Source organism: Pan paniscus, chromosome 18 (genome assembly GCF_029289425.2).
Source record: "Pan paniscus chromosome 18, NHGRI_mPanPan1-v2.0_pri, whole genome shotgun sequence".
In the NCBI taxonomy this organism is placed as follows: Eukaryota; Metazoa; Chordata; class Mammalia; order Primates; family Hominidae; genus Pan; species Pan paniscus.
In genome coordinates this window covers 26,182,857-26,200,418 of record NC_073267.2, presented here as the reverse complement: position 1 = coordinate 26,200,418, position 17,562 = coordinate 26,182,857, and the positions used below count along the sequence as shown (strand labels likewise).

The window sequence follows — 17,562 nt, the reverse complement described above, 5'->3', positions numbered from 1 at the left end:
CTACACTAGTTGGCCTCTCAGGCTAGATGGCATGAAAGTTGCTAGTAGACTCTTCCTAGATAACCTAATTTGGTAAAATATAATTTAGATTTGATGAAGTATATGCAAATGAATAGTTACAGTTCTAAGAAATATGAGAAAAGAGGAAAATTCAGAAAGAGAATAAACCACGTTACAAAATCAAAGAGCAAAATACTGAACATCATCTATCATGTTATATTATATGAATATATTATAAATAACATAGAAACCTTATCTAATTATTTAATTATAGTCAGTGAGTGATCGCCACTGCTACATAACAGCTACCAGGCATTGTCAATAACTTACCAGATTTGCTTAATGCTTGTGGACCAACAGAGCTGGAGCCCCACGTGGATGTGCTGGATGCCGCAGCAATGGGTTCCCCCCAGCTGGGACCACTGTCTATGGGCTTACCCCATGCTGAAGTACCATTATCCACAGTTGTGGCTGGAGTAGAAGGCTCCCCCCAGGGCTCACCCCAGCCTTTAGAAAGTGTGGGAAAAGAAGTCATCAGCATAGAAGGTAAGGAGGTGCAGTGGAATAAGGGACAATAAAGAAAACTTAGGGACCAAGGATGAAGAACTTCATGTTTATGTACTGAATAATGATACTGTGATAGGCAAAAAGATGGCATCTGTTTTATGTTAAAAAAAGACAAACTATTTCCCATTAATATAAGGTGATAATTTTTTTAACTTTTTTCATAATTACCCTCTAGACCTAGAGCTGATTTTTGCATAGTTATGGAAAACCACTCTCCTTTGAGCATCAATTTAATTCCTGAAAAAGTCAAGTCATTCTAAACCAAACCTTGTAAATTGGAGCAGGTGATAAGCTGGGTGACAGTGTATGTATAACATCTGTACCAGCTGGGTACAGTGGCTGATGCCTGTAATCCCAGCACTTTGGGAGGCTGAGGCAGGCGGATCACCTGAGGTCAGGATTTTGAGACCAGCCTGGGCAACATGGCAAAACCTGGTCTCTACTAAAAATACAAAGATTAGCTGGGCGTGGTGGCACACACCTGTAGTCCCAGCTACTCAGCAGGCTGAGACAGGAGAATTGCTTGAACCTGGGAGGTGGAGGCTGCAGTGAACTGAGATCATGCCACCGCACTTCAGCCTGGGTGACGGAGAAAGCCTCCATCTCCAAAAAAAAAAAAAAAAAAAAAAATTGTGCCACAAGTGTACCCCTTCCACACCACCTACACTGGAAAAACAATTTACTACCCAGCTAACAATAATGGGTCACCTACTTTTTACATATGCTGAACAATGCTTATTTTAAAATCTGAAGTATTAGGCTGAGGTTGTCCAAAGCAAAAAAAAAAAAAAAAAAAAAAGCCATAAATGTTTCATTAAAAAAAATCAAAGCCAACAGGCTTCATCTTAGATACATACTTCTTCCTTTTAAGAATCAAACCTAAATTAATACAACAAACTATACTTAGACTAAAAAAAAAAATGAAGTGCCAAAAAGTTAGCTCATGAAAGCACTCCCATATCCACTTCCAATGAGACTATTAAGTCAATAAAACTTTTATTAACAAAGACAATGTAGCCAATCACACTTAACGAAAATGTTGTTGGGAAAATTTGCAGAGATAGGAATTAGTTCATTATTAGAGAGGAAAGTAAGGATATACTAGAAAGGTATTGTCAAATGTTTTAAATACACAAACATATATACTGTATCTAAGTAGAGTTGGATTTCTCACCTACTTAAAAAAAAATCCCTTCTAAAGCCAAATATACAACCTAATGTTTAGAGAGTACTGTATTTATGAGATACTTGTTTTATTTCTGGAGATATTTTAGTCAAATAATAAAACCACAAGTTAAGGCCTAACTCAAAAACAACTTGGAGAAGTGTACAGCATTCCCACTTGACCGCCTTTGTCCAATTCGCCTTCTGTTGCATTTCTAATAGAGAATGAAGTGTGCAGGACTCAAACAACACTGCCAAAAGTGGAGCTCTGTTCTCTGGTGGTAAACATCACCCCTATAATTTTCTTCAAGCTGCTTCTGGATTACAGTAAGAACAGCCTTTGTGTGCATATCCAAGTACTTTGTTACACAAATCTTATAATAACAGTAAGTTAAAACAAGGCTTGATTTCATAAAATAGAAACTTACCAGAGCCACTGCTTGCCTCTTTGTTTGAGATGGCACTTGCAGGCGTTAGCAGCTGATGTACCTGTGCTTGCTGGTCTGAACGGCTGTTGCCATTTGGGACGTTTTTGTTCCACATGTTCACATTTTTGTAGTTGTATTTGCTTGGATCTCCCCAAGCTGAAGTTCCATCATCAATCTCCATTTTGCGACGTATAGATTCTGGGGATGGTTCCTCCCAGCCTGTGGGTTCTTCTTCTTTTGCTGGGGCTGGTATAGGTCCCCCCAGCCAGCCTGTACCAGGAGGTTTGCCTGTAGCTGGTGGGATTCCCCAAGATCCAACAATGTCTTGTTGCTTGTTCCAGTCTGGAGAGCTGACTGGCTTTGACGAATCTCCCCAACCTAGAGACTGATTAGACTTTGGAGGGTCTCCCCATCCCTGGGAAGGTGTAGGTTTAGAAGATTCATCCCATCCTGATGAATTATTTGGATTTATGTTGTTTCCCCAAGTGAAAGAACTAGTTTTACCAAGTTCGTTCCAACCGGAAACGGACCTGTCACTGTCACTACCTCCTGAGCTGGATTTCTTATTGGCCTCACCCCAATGGTTACTCCTTGAAGTTTCTCCCCAGTTATCACTGGCAGAAACAGACCACCCTTGGCTTGATTTTTGTCCATCACCCCATCCCTGTTTATTCTTTTGCGAGTCATTCCATGCAGCCTTCTCCTCTTTGCAATTCCCCCACTGATTGCTCTTGACCATTCCTGTAGCAGCAGAATCATCTTCCCACCCCCCCTGGCAGTTTGAGCCTTTGGAATCTCCCCACCTCAGAGCAGGTTTGGGATCGCCCCACCCTGATACAGATGAGGTATCATTACCATTAGGGCTAGTCTTATCTATACATGCCCCTGAGTTAAAAGTCTGTGTTGCAGAGCTTCCCCAGGCCTCTGTCCCATTGTCAGTCTTTCGTTCCCCTCTAGGTGATGTTTCTGTATCCCAGGCAGTATTCTGCTTAATAGGAGTCTGTCCCCAACCAGAGTTGGACAGGACACGTGGATCTAAGTCAGTTCTGTTTACAATGCTTTGGAGTAATGTGTGCTGATCAATTTTTCTTCTGTCTCTACTCTGACTTTCCCCAGTTCCTTTTTCCTCAAGGCGTCCAGTGCTTTCTGTACTACCATCGCTCTCCACTGTACCTCCTGTTTTGGCCCACACACTGCTTTGCTCATTTGTCTGAGATGTGGCAGAACCCTGATCCTCTTCCTCAGTAGATTTCCATCCATTTGTAAACGTCTTACCATTGCCATTTGCACTGTCATTGGAATGCTGATTGCTAGGCAGTTTGTTCCACTCAACGCTGGGTAAATTAGTGCCAGTGTTTTGTGCAGGGGTTCCCCATCCTCTTCGACTTCCTCCAGAATTTGCGCCATTTCCACTTCCCCATGATGTACTCTGGGAGTTTGCTGCACCAGATTCCCACACACCACCTCCTTTGTTTGTGTTAACTTGAAAATTAGTGCCCATAGGACCATTTACGCCAGGCTGCATTAGAGTTGCATTCACAGTGTCACCATTAGCTTGGCCATTAGGGCCTGAACATTTGTCTCCAGAGTAATTAGAACCATAGGCACCCCATGTAGTACCATAAGAGCCTCCACTTTTTGACTCTCCATTGCTAAGGTGAGAAAGGGAAGTGCCATTCATACCTGATTGAGCCTGCATCTGAGGATGATTCATTGTGCTCACACGCCAGGCCCCTGTGTTACTACTAGGCAGCTCATTATTCTGCACTGAACCGGAGTTTGGTAAACTAGAGGTCATAAAGTTAGTAGTGTTATTTGGTCCAGTCATTTCAGTGGTAATATTTTGAGGTTGACCACTGAATGAAACCTTCTGTGTACCACTTACTTCAGATTCACAAGTTTCCTGAAGGCTTCCCCAGGTACCATGGGTAGAACCACCACTCACTTTAGAGTTAATACTCTGATTGTTAGGCATCTGGCCTATAGTACTGCACTGAATATTAATGCCAGAACTACCACTCCCTACAGGCCCTTTTAGGGCAAGTCCATTGTTCTCTAATACTGGCCAGGCACCATGGTTGCTAGCTGAATTCAAAGTGCTTGGATTTAACCCTCCATTTGATGAAGAACTTACAGTGCCCCAAGCATTCATTCTATTGTTGCTACTTTCAGATTTGCTTTCAGGAGCATCCACAGAGACCTGACATGTGCTTATTATGGCTCCATGGGAAAAACCCCATGGCCCAGTACTACTTCCATGGCCCACATTATTGCTGCTGCTACCAACTACAAACTTGTTTTGGGAACCAAGTCCAGTGCTATTCCGAAGGCCATCTTTTTCACCACCTGTGTTCCCTGAAGCCATGATAGTGATGTTTCTCTCTGATTCAGAACTGGAGGCAGAATCAGCATCCATACATTCTGAAGCCAACTCCGGATCACTGCCAGGGGCTGAGGGCCATGCTTCTTTTTCCGACAAGTCACTTACAACAGCATTCTTACAGTTTGTGCTAGAATCACTTGTAGAAGACACAGGTCCCCGCTGGGAATTTTCATAATGGGATCCTGAAGTACTGTGGTTTATATCTAGGATAAAGGAGAAGTACAACTATTTATAAAGTGTTAGGCCATTTCAAAATGATACTAAAATCTAAGAAAAATGACAAATATGTTATAAATATATGTGGCTCCTCAATTTAACAAGCTATGATCCTCGGCAGAATGGTGACAAGGGCACTGGTTATCTTCTAGCCACCAACTTTCTATGTTCAACTGATACTATCCTAAGATCCTAGAGGACATAACAGCCCCTTGATAAATACCTGCTGAATGAATACATTGTTAACGTATCGGTAAATAAAAGAATTTTGGGCCGGGTGTGGTGGCTCACGCTTGTAATCCCAGCACTCTGGAAGGCCGAGGTGGGCGGATCACGAGGTCAGGAGATCGAGAACATCCTGGCTAACATGGTGAAACCCCATCTCTACTAAAAATACAAAAAATTAGCCGGGCATGGTGGTGGGCGCCTGTAGTCCCAGCTACTCGGGAGGCTGAGGCAGGAGAATGGCATGAACCCGGGAGGCGGAGCTTGCAGTGAGCGGAGATACTGCCACTGCACTCCAGCCTGGGTGACAGAGCGAGACTCCGTCTCAAAAAAAAAAAAAAAGAATTTTGGAGTCAAGAAGGTCTAGGAGGCAGCTACGCATTAGGATAACGGAACAACCCAGGCATAGAAGCCTGACATGGAAAGACGGGTAAGGAGAAGTGAATAGCCAAAATTTGATAAAATGTATCAGAAATATTTTTCCACCCTCTGTTTTCTAGTATAGCTTTTCCGCACAACTGTTTTGGGTATTGTAACAAGTTTATAAAAATTTATAAGAATGGTAAGAATTGGAAAGCTTTTATCATTACATTCTATTTCATTAGTGTCCATATTCAACCTGAAATATTACAGCCAAGTAACAGTATTTTCAGTTCAACTTCCTCTCATAAAATTTTCTTAATTTACCTTCCTAACCACATTTATATAAAAGAACAGAAAAGTAATGGTTAATTATGTTGAAGATCACAGAATTATTATGATCTCAAAAAATCAAATGCTGACACTGGAGACGTTTAATGACCAGTCATACAATCCTATAATCTTGGACTTCCTGCTATGTATTACTATTTATTTATTTTACCACAGGTAGGGCAGTTCTAGTGCTTCTGAATAGTTCCCCAGATTCTTAACTCTCACTTGGTTTAAGGATCTGGTAGGCAGACACTCCTCAGGGCCATTAACCTGCATAAGCCACGTGCATTTTGACTGTCTGGAGGAGGTATATTATATTGCAGTTTTCTACTAGAGTACCAATCAAAATCACACGTAGTGCTTTTAAATATACATGTTCAAGGCAATGTCCCAGACCTAATGAGCCAACCTTCAGGGGTTGTAGGCCTAGGAGATAAAAAGAAGTCACTATTAAGGTGATTTGCTAAAATGGAAAATCAGATTCAATTTGCATCATTTGCTCTCAAAGCACAATCATTAAGAAGCAAAAGATGATGAGCTGGAAACAGTCTGGAAAAGTGACTGGAGAGAGACTGGAAATGATATAAATTCATCAAATAATATACTTCAAAGTTCCATAAGTGACTCTAATTTCCACTCCCTGTTTAAGAATCATTTCTTTAATGATTCCTAAAGCTGCCAAAGAAGATTTGCCATCTTTCAGTGCCCATAAGGAGAATTTCTCATGAAATAAAGGGTAACAATAAGTCAGTCTCATTGGGTGTAAGCAAACCAACACACTAACATCTGCACCAGCACCATCAACAAATGTTTGGCATTCAGTACTATGTCTGACAACTTTGTGCGCACTTTTATCACTGAATCCTTAGAGCCACACTAGAGGATAGGTATTACCTTCACTTGCAGATGACAAAACTGAGGTTCACAGGTTAACTTATGGAAAATTAAGTGAGAAAGGCAGGATTCATCAGAATCCTTCATAAAGCAAGGTGCCTAAGAATGTAGATAGGACTCTAGAAACACCAAGATTCAAGTCTGGACTCTGCATGACCAAATCTGCAAAACCAGAATATAAACAATACTTCTTAACCTGGTTCTTTTGTTAATTTTATCATCATATGTAAAGCATTAAGCTCAGTGCTGGCTGCAAGTAAGTGCCTCGTTAGGGTCAATTTGATGCAGTGATTAACAGCACAGATTGGGTAGCCAGAATGCTTGGGTTTAAGAGGCACTCTACCATTTACTAGCTGTGTGACCACAGCAAGATCCTCAATCTCTGTGCCTAGTTTCATCTCTAAAGTAGAAACAGTATTAGTACCAGGCCGGGCGCAGTGGCTTATGCCTGTAATCTCAACACTTTGGGAGGCCAAGGCGAGGGGATCACGAGGTCTGGAGTTCGAGACCATCCTGGCCAACATGGTGAAACCCTGTTTCTACTAAAAATACAAAAAATGAGCCGGACGTGGTGGCGGGCGCCTGCAGTCCCAGCTACTCAGGAGGCTGAGGCAGAATTGCTTAAACCGCGGAGGCAGAGGCTGTTGCAGTGAGCCGAGATGGCGCCACTGCACTCCAGCCTGGCGACAGAGCGAGACTCCATCTCAAAAAACAAAAACAACAACAAAAACGAAACAGTATTAGTACCAATCTCACACAACTGTGGTGCAGATTATTAAAAGTACTCTGTACTGGCCAGGCGTGATGGCTCACGCCTGTAATCCCAGCACTTTAGGGGGCCGAGGCGGGAGGATCACGAAGTCAGCAGATCGAGACCATCCTGGCTAACACGGAGAAAGCCCATCTCTACAAAAAAATTAGCTGGGCGTGGTGGTGGGTGCCTGCAGTCCCAGCTACTCGGGAGGCTGAGGCGGAATGGCATGAACCTGGGAAGCAGAGCTTGCAGTGAGCCAAGATCGCGCCACTGCACTCCAGCCTGGGCAACAAAGCAAGACTCCGTCTCAAAAAACAAAACAAAACAAAACAACAACAACAACAAAAAAAAAACAAAAAAGGACTCTGAACTATATCTGATCCATATTAGGTGCTTAATAAATGAGGGCCATTATTATCATTGATAAATGCATGCTAATGATTATCATCTTTTAGTCCTATCTCCAAAGCATGTTTTTCATTCCACCATGTCTCCCTTATAAAGAACAAAATGAGAAATCATATAACTTCCTTACTTAAAATTTCCACTTAGAATCTTCAGATTCCAGATTTACACTCCAACAGAGTATAAATTGCTCTCCTCCCAAACGGGGCAAAAACTGCTTCTTTATAAGTTTTTCTCATCAGTAAGTTTCCTAAAACCTAGAATTTATCTTTTATTCCTCCCTGTGCACAGCAAATCCAAAACATCATCAAGTCCAAAATCCATACATCTGTTTTCCAAATCTAAGACAGTCCAGCCCTTGTCACTGTCTTTTCCTGGACTACTACAAACGTATTTCTGCTGCCACTATTTGCGTGCGTTAAGTGTGTGTGGCCACTTTCATAAGGCAGGAGTAAGAAAACAAGATTGGCCATCGAAAACAAAACTACCCAAATGGAAAATAAAGAAATGGATCCAGAATTGAAGAGTGAAACACCAGAAGCATTCCCATAATGACAAGAAAAAGACAAAAATACTTGTCATCAATACTACTATTTGGTCCAGTTTTAGAAGTAGTAACTGATAAAATATGACTCAAAAATGAGAGGTAAAAATAATAGAATAGAGGCAAAAAAGATCAACATGAAAAAACAATTTCCTTTCTATATGCCAAAAATAATCCAGGAGAAAATGTTGATGGGAAAAGATCTTAATCATTAACAGCCATAAAGTAACAGGAATAAAGCTAGCAAAAATATTTAAAGTCATATATGATTATATTTTATTGCTGGCTATAGAAGACACTTGAAAGTGAAGAAACTTGTTCCTGGATATGAAGGTGTAACAATGCTCTAAGTTTAATTCAGTTATAAGAAATTGTTAACAAGAGTCTGCAAAATGATTACAAGTGATTTAAAAATTCTGTAAAGCAAATGGGGAAGTAACCCTCTAAAAAATTTCAAAAAGAAGAGGTTGTGAAGAAGGGAATCTGCATTATCAGGAAATAGTTGAACAGCACTGCATTGCCAGAGAGCACTTTGACTGAACAGAAAAAGTAACCCAGAAACAGATTCAAGTATATGTCAAAGATACTATTTCAAGGATTAGCATTTTAAATCAGTGGGGAAAGGGAATATTCAGTACTTGAAAACTTTTTAAAATGAGATAATAAAAATAATCCCAAATGATTAAAACATTAAAAGTAAAAGACGAAATCATGAAGCTATCAGTGAATAAGTATTTTTATACATAAACCATACGTGGCAGATTTCACTTGTTAATGTTAGAATACATCAAAAGCAAAGCAAAAAAGCAAACGCCTGAATATATTCTGCAAATGAGTTCTATCACCTTTAATGTTAGTGAAAAATGTTCTCAGATTCTGGTCATGACCCAGTTTGGTGGCTAAGTTTGTCTTTTAAAATATTATTAACTAAAATCCCATTTTTAATCTAGAAGCCACTTGATCAAAACCTAAAGATTATTTTAAAAATTGGGTTACCAATGGTGAGTTACAAGGCATTCTGGGTTGTAAAAAAGGTTGTAGTTTAGGAAAAAAAATTCGTTTGGCATTCTAGCTCATGCCTGTAATCCCAGCACTTTGGGAGGCCGAGGCGGGAATATTGGTTGGGTCCAGAAGTGAGACTACCCTGGGCAACCCTGCAACACCTCATCTCTACAAAAAATAAAAAAATCAGCTGGGCGTAGTAGCATATACCTGGGGTCCCAGCTCCTTAAGAGGCTGAGGCAGAAGGATCACTTGAGCCTGGGAGGTTGAGGCTGTAGTGAGTTGTGATTGCACCACTGCACTCAGCCTAGGAGACAGAGCTACAGCCTCTCTCAAAATGAATAAATAAACAAATAAAAATCAATAAAAGGTGCTGGCTGGGCACAGTGGCTCACTCCTATAATCTCAGCACTTTGAGAGGCCAAGGCGGGAGGATCAACTGAGGTCAAGAGCCTGGGGCCAGCCTGGCCAACAGGGTGAAACACCATCTCTACTAAAAATACAAAAATTAACTGGGTGTGGTGGCAGGCCCCGATAATCCCAGCTACTCAGGAGCCTGAGGAAGGAGAATCATTTGAACCCAGGAGGTGGAGGTTGCAGTGAGTCGAGATTGCACCACTGCACTCCAGCCTGGGCATTATGTAAGAGCGAAACTCCATCTCAAAACAACAACAACAAAAACAAAATGTGTTGCAGGGGATGGGAAAAGACGCTATTAAAACTGAAAGGATGAAAAGAACAGGACTCCTCAGGTATAACTAATATGTTTCAGAGTCAGAGATTATTTCAGATTTGGAAGAAGTCAAATAATTTATTTCACTTAAAGACACACAAGACCCAGTGTTGTAAATGATCTGGAAGATAAACATAGAGGAACATCATTAAGTAGAGTATTATCACTCAGCTTTCCAGGAAATAATGAGAAATAGTTAATCTCTGTGCTAGTAGGAAGAAAGGGAGCGGCTGAGTTTTACTGAGTGTAATGCAAAATGTTTATACGCTGCAATGCTGTAGGCAAACTTAAGATTTGGAAGGTTGAGCGTTATTTAGAAATATTTCAAATCTAAAGCATCATTAACATCCTACTTTCATACAAAATGCCCACAGAAGTGTGATCACCTACAGTACCACACTCAAAAAAAAAAAAAAAAAAATTGTACATAATAGAACATCTATCCAAAAAAGATCAAAGAGGTTATGTGGGGGCTGAACGAAGACTGGTGATAATTCTAGCGACATAAAAAAACAGCATCAGCTGGGCGCAGTGGCTCATGCCTGTAATCCCAGCACTTTGGGAGGCCGAGGTGGGCATATTACCTGAGGTCAGGAGTTCGAGACCAGCCTGGCCAACATAGTGAAATCCCATCTCTACTAAAAATACAAAAATTAGCTGGGCATGGTGGTGGACGCTTGTAATCTCAGCTACTCAGGAGGCTGAAGCAGGAGAATTGCTTGAACCCAGGAGGTGGAGGTTGCAGTGAGCCGAGATCACACCACTGCACTCCAACCTGGGCGACAGAGCGAGACTGTTTCAAAAAAAAAGAAAAGAAACAGCATCACTTATTCAGGAAGAATTTAGATCCATGGACCTTCAAATATTTTTCTTCTAAATATACAGCATCTAACAAACAAAACAGTTAAATATTTATTTTCTGCCTTAAAGACTTTCAATTTTGCCAGAAAGGGAAGAGCTTCGAAAGTAAATAATATTTATGTTTTACAATGTTTCCAAGGAGCATGAGAGAGATGGTACCACTGGGAATACGAGAGAACCTTAGATGTACAGTTTCAAATCACTCTTTTTTTTGTCAGACGGAGTCTCGCTCTGTCGCCCAGGCTGGAGTGCAGTGGCGTGATCTCGGCTCACTGTAAGCTCTGCCTCCCAGGTTCCCTGCCTCAGCCTCCCAAGTAGCTGGGACTACAGGAGCCCGCCACCACGCCTGGCTAATTTTGTTTTTGTATGTTTAGTAGAGAGGGGGTTTCACCCTGTTAGCCAGGATGCTCTCGATCTCCTGACCTTGTGATCCGCCCACCTCAGCCTCCCAAAGTACTGGGATTACAGGCATGAGCCACCACGCCCGGCCTCAAATCACTCTTACGTACAAAATTCAAAATGTCTCATCTGGCTATTCTTGCCTTTGGTTCAGGGGTTGGCAAACTTGTTCTACACAGGTCCAGTTAAACATTTTAGGCCTTACGAGCCAGATGGTCTGTGAAAACTATTTAACTCTGCCATTGTAGCTTGAAAGCAGCCCAGATAATATGTAAATGAATGGGTGTAGGTACCTCCCAAAAAAGCTGGACTAAAATAGGCCCAGATCTCTGTTCCAGAATAAAGAAGACAAATGCAATATCACAACCAAATGCAATGCATGAATCATGACTGGCTTCCGGTTTGAGAGATGGGGTGAAAGTGGTAGGGAGATGGATATAAAAGACATCCTTGGGGATGTTGCTCTAGACCAGATGGTGAACACCTCAACCAGGGCAACTTGTTGCAACTGATGGCAGTATCAAAGGGAGACGGGAAAAGTGGGAGGTATTTAAGAGTTAAAATTGGCCGGGCGCGGTGGCTCACGCCTGTAATCCCAGCACTTTGGGAGGCCGAGGCGGGCAGATCACAAGGTCAGGAGATGGAGACCACCCTGGCTAACATGGTGAAACCCCATCTCAACTAAAAATACAAAAAATTAGCCGGGCGTGGTGGCGGGTGCCTGTAGTCCCAGCTACTCGGGAGGCTGAGGCAGGAGAATGGTGTGAACCCGGGAAGCAGAGCTTGCAGTGAGCCGAGATCGTGCCACTGCACTCCAGCCTGGGCAACAGCGAGACTCCATCTCAAAAAAAAAAAAAAAAAAGAGTTAAAATCAGCAGAGTACAGTAACCCACTGGCCTGTGAGACATACAGGAGAGGGAAGAGTAAAGCATGATTTCAAGGTTTCTAGATGGGTGACTGGATGAATGGGGGCGGCAACTATTTGAGCAAAGGAACGCAGGAGGAGGAAGTGGTACGGGGCAACACAAAGAGTTCAAGTTTGGACATACTGAGTTTTGAGGGGCCCAACATCAGCTGAAGACTTCCAGAAGAGGACCTAAAATGTGGGGAGATCTGAAACAAAGCCTTGGGAGGGAACAAAAAGGTTTGCATTTGACATTCAGAAGATCAGTGACTTCAGCAATAGAGTTATTTTAGTCAAGTGAGCAGAAGCCAGATTATGAGAGACTGATGTAATACATTAAAGACTGCAAGTACAGACTATTCCTTCAATAACACTGAAAAGGGGGAGGGAGAAATTCTGTAATAGCCTCAAAAGAGTATGGGGATTTTGCCGGGTGTGGTGGCTCACACCTGTAATCCCAGCAATTTGGGAGGCCAAGGCAGGCAGATAGCTTGAGCTCAGGAGTTCAAGACTGGCCTAGGCAACATGGCGAAACCCCATCTCTACAAAACACACAAAAATTAGCCAGGCGTGGTGGTGAACGCCTGTAGTCCCAGCTACTCAGGGAGACTCACTGAGGTGGGAGGATTACTTGAGCTGGGAGGTTGAGGCTGTAGTGAGCCGTGTTCATGCCACTGCACTCCAGTCTGGGTGACAAAGTAAGACGCTGTCTCCTCCAAAAAAAAAAAAAAAAAAGAGTATGGAGGCTTAAGAAAATTTTTTTAAGGATAGAGAAGATCTGAGTTTGTTTATCGTCCAAGGGGAAGGTGCAAGTTGCAAGCAAGTAGTAGAAGTTGCAAGACAGCAAGGATGTACACCGTGCTAAAAGCCCAATGCAAGAGCATGGATGGATGGGGATGGACAGCATTTTAACCTTTAAATATCTCCAGAAACTTTAATGTTAACACTTTTGGTTAAAACATCCCAATTATTGGTCATTCACCATTATGCCTCAAATGTCTTTTTCTTTAAAAAAAAAAAAAACTACTTCAAACATAGAAAAGGCCATAAAAGAGTAATATAAAATATACTCATACACCTTAAGAAATGCGTTACTAATATGGCAGAAAAAACTCGTAGGTATTCTCTCTCTTTCCTTCGCCAGTGGGTATACCAGTGGTAATCACTCATGTAAATCTTTATATCTCACTACATTTGAATTCATCCCCTAAGCAATACATAGTGTTCTATATGCTTTATATTTTATATAAACACTAACATACTGTGAACAAACAAGCAAGCAATACATTCTTGGGACAACTAGCAAAAATGTGGATATAAACTATCAGAAGATATTGTTGTTCTTTTACTTAGGGGTGATAATGGTATTGTGGTTGTATAGGAGACTATGCTTATTCTTAGGATAATTACCTGTGGAAGGATTAAAGTTGAAGTGTCATAATGTTTGCATACTTACTTTTAAGTGGTTCAACAATAATGTGCACATGCATGCATATATGAGAGAGAGAAAGAGAGGTGTGTCAAGTCAAGATGGGACAATGCTAACCACCACCAGTTTTGGGTGGAGGGTATACGAGTGTTCACTATGTTAGTCTTCTTAATTTTTCTGTATGGATCATGTCAGGTGGATAAAAAATAGGATAGAACACTTTGGCCTATAAGAACAATATTGCTCCTGTTGAGCCTAGTCATCCCCGCAAAGCCTTCACTTTCATTACATGGTTTGTGGGCCCCCATATTAAAGAGTTATTTCACCTCTTTGGGGTCTAAGTGGTCAACTGCAAAAAAGAGGTCTCAAGTCTCAATTTAAACCATCAATAAGTGTCTGAGGCACAGCCCCAAAATGGCAGCCCAGGGCTGGTCTGCAGAGTTGTCTAGTTTGACTAGCACAGGATTCTAAAAAAATTAAAAATGAGAATGTAAAAAAGCCAAATACGAATAGATCAAACAAAACAAAACAAAACAAAAAACCAAGCCAACACTATGTTCTCCCAATTCTGAACTACATGTAGTTCACAACAAAGAATGTTTGTGTTTCTGGGCTACTGTTCACGCTGTTTATACTAACTAGTACCTTGTTCTTTACTGGCCTCTAGGCTACTTCCTAATCTGTAAAATGAACATGATACTATCTACTCTGTAAAAGAAGTATTAAATGAGTTAGTAGTGTGTGGGCACAGTAAGCACCCCATAAGGATTAGCCACTGTATCGTTATTAATATTAATAACTTGGTAGGAGCTGGATATACCTAACTCATAAGAGGCCTTCACTGACTCTCCTGGTCTATTTTGCAAGCTAAAGTTTCTATTACCAATCCTAGTAACACTTAGAAAGATGTTTTAATGTAAATATGTAAAATATGCTGTTAAGTGGGGATTCATAAATTTTTTAAGAGACAAAAGTACAAATCTGGCTCTTGTTTGGAATGCCTTGGCTTCATCATCTGCATTTTCTAGTTGTTTTTTGAGATTGAATCCAGGCTTCAGTCAGATTGCTGCACCCTCCTCACTTCCACCTTAGCCTCCACATCAATGCAGTCCACCCTAGTAAAATTCTTTTAGAAATAGGCACGATGTTTTTCCTTCTCAGACATTTTTTGAAGGCTTCTTCCTATGCCCACACCTGAGGCCTTCTTCTCATCTGAACCCAGACCTGTAACACTTTTGATATTTTTGACTCATAGTTATTTTTGAGAAGCAAGATTCTTACACTCCTGTTGTTTCCATCCAAAAACAGGTTCCTTTCATTTCCCCAAGTGAAAAGGCATATTTGACATATTTTCTAAATATACTATCCCACTTCATTGTCTTGTTCAGTACCATTCCACCTTGCTTAGCTCACAGCAGGTACTCCATCATTTGTTGTATAACTAACCTCTCCCGAAGTTTTTAACCACATTTTTCATTATGCTGATGACCAGTACATTTGCTTCCAATCTGACTCCCCAGATGAACTTCAAATGACTAATTGCCTACTACTTGGCATTAGATCTAGTATTAACCAAACTCTTCTTGAAGAGTACAGGTCGTTCTGTAAGAGTTATTAGGAAGATAGTTTATTTGGCACCTAGATATCAGGCATTAAGGTAGTTCCTTTAATAACATGTCATGTAATTAGGTCTACACAGCAGCCTTATAGGGTTGGGTACTACTGTTTTACAGATTCGCAAAGAAGGTCAGATGTGTTATGGCCAAGCTCACACAGGCAATAAGGTGCTGGGAAATTAGGGAGTAAATATTAGCTCAGGACAATGACTTAAATTTGTATCCTTTCCAATAACAATCTGCCTATGCTAGAAAACTCACATTTGTGTCCTCTTCCTCATTACCAATCACATCCTGTATGTTGCCAAAGCACAGCATGGTGGTTACAAGCATATCTTTGGAGTCAGACAGATTTTGATGTGAGTCCAGGATCTGCTACTTATTCACTGTGAAATACCATAATATATTACAATGTACAGAGTAGTTCTTGGTATATAAAAGAGAGCACAGGTGTAGAAAGTGAGTAACTACCTGGCACAGTTAGGAAAGACTGCTCAGGCACATAGAGCAATTAAGTAACCTGCCCAAGGTCACACGCACTGGGATATGGGGGCACTGGGATGCAAGTCCCCAGTCTATCTGATTCTAGAGACTTCCTTCTTTATCAGTATGCTATACTGCCTCTAGAAGTGTGTTCTTGTATGGGCACCTTGATTCCTCCTCAACCCTAGCACCTAATTCTCTACCTGGCTTGTGGTAAAGCTTTCAAATAGTTGGATAAATGAATGGATGGACAGACTAACAGACCATCAAAACTTTCCAGAACATGTTGAAACAAACTGGGTTTTGAGAAAACCTGTAATCACATACTAGATTTATTTTCTGCCTCACAATCACTACCAAGCTCAGAGAAGCCACTCTGAGACAAATAACTGAATGCATTTCCTCTGTTTGAATATAATTTCCATGAGTGCCAGTCTTTTTATGGCATGTGGTAACTGAATGAACTTGGGCAAGTTATTTAACGTCTTGGTATGTCAGCTGCCTCTACTGAAAGTGGAGGTAAGAACTCAGTCTCACAACGTTGTTGAAGATTAAATGCAATAATATGTATAACTGCTCAGCACATGGCCTGGGGGGAAGGGTGCTCAATTTTAGCTACAGTCTTATAGTCAACTTTAGCTATAAGCTCATTATTAAAATGGGCAGAACCTGAAGGGAGAATCAGTAATTAAAATAATCATTTTAAAGTAGGTAACTTACAGGAAATATTCTAAGATTCCCCATTCATAACTCCCTATAAAGAACTCTTATATTAAAGCCCACATACTGATGAATACAAATACATCACCAAAAAGCTACGAATTTATCAACTTGCTATACAGCTAATGATGATAAGGTGTGAGTCTCGTAAGAAATGCCTTCTCTCACCTGACTGGTTTTTGCTGTTCTGCACCTCTCCGTTATTTTGTGGCTGTTGATTTGTTAAAGCACTGCTTTCTGACTGGCTGTTTAACACCTTAACAGCAGATCCAAGGTTTGCTGCTATAACAGGAAAATGCTGACCCCTCTTTAGAAGCTGTTTGTGTTCCTGGTGGCGAAATCGTGGAGGTACTTCACGAGGATACCGAGGCAAGGCCTGTGGCTGCTGCTGTGGCTGCTGCTGCTGCTGCTGCTGCTGCTGCGGCTGCGGCTGTGGCTGCTGCTGTGGCTGCTGCTGCTGCGGCTGCTGCTGTTGCTGCTGCTGCTGTGGCTGCTGATTGTTGGCTGTAGCTCGCTTGGCATTATTATTAGTGCTGGTTGCTGTGGAAGTGCCGTTATTAGAGTTGGCAGGCTGAGGCTGGCTGACACTGGGCTTTATCTGTTCTGGCACTAATCCCAACAAAAGAAAAGGGGTGGAAAAGATTAGCCAGTAAAGTGTACCTCCAAAGTAAGCCATCTAAATTCAAAGGCACTAAGAAAAATAATCCTAAAAAAACAGAAGCTTTCTGTGAGCAGGGATATCCTCATTTACAGGCTCAAATTTTGTTAGGAGATGTCACTGCCAAGAGTCAAATTTCACTTCTGCTACCTACCTATCCAATAAGGGCCCAGGGACCTTTGGCCAAGACAACAACTCATGTTCACTATCTCTTTTACCACATTACACTCTGGTCAAAGACATCATCATCGGATCATTACAAAACGAGGGAACTCGCAATGACTCAAAGAACAAATGTGGCCAATCAATTTTCAGTAGTCCTAAGGGAATCCTCTATTCCTTGGCAACTGTTCTTATTCTGCCTCATTGTTAATGTGTTTGGTCTCTATTTTTCATCTTTGGAAGACAACACAAGAACAACACAAGGTTAGAAAACAACCTGCTGGTTTTCTTACAAAAAGGCTAAGTTAACAATGTCTGTATT

At 41.3% G+C, this 17,562-nt stretch overlaps 1 protein-coding gene across 27 annotated transcripts in view; it reads right to left on the bottom strand.

Moving 5' to 3' along the window:
* Positions 1–17,562, bottom strand: part of TNRC6A (trinucleotide repeat containing adaptor 6A) — a 211,906-nt gene that overhangs the window by 32,289 nt on the left and 162,055 nt on the right. For 19 of the 27 annotated variants that reach the window (XM_024925876.5, XM_063598579.1, XM_063598578.1 and 16 more), the window contains 3 exons: positions 16,589–17,029; positions 2,160–4,745; positions 331–507 (listed from right to left, as the gene is read on the bottom strand). In XM_024925876.5, the coding sequence (XP_024781644.4) occupies positions 331–507; positions 2,160–4,745; positions 16,589–17,029 (3,204 nt within the window). The remainder of the gene's footprint in view (positions 1–330; positions 508–2,159; positions 4,746–16,588; positions 17,030–17,562) is intronic. The other 8 variants (XM_063598580.1, XM_055100439.2, XM_063598581.1 and 5 more) reach the window with 2 other exon arrangements.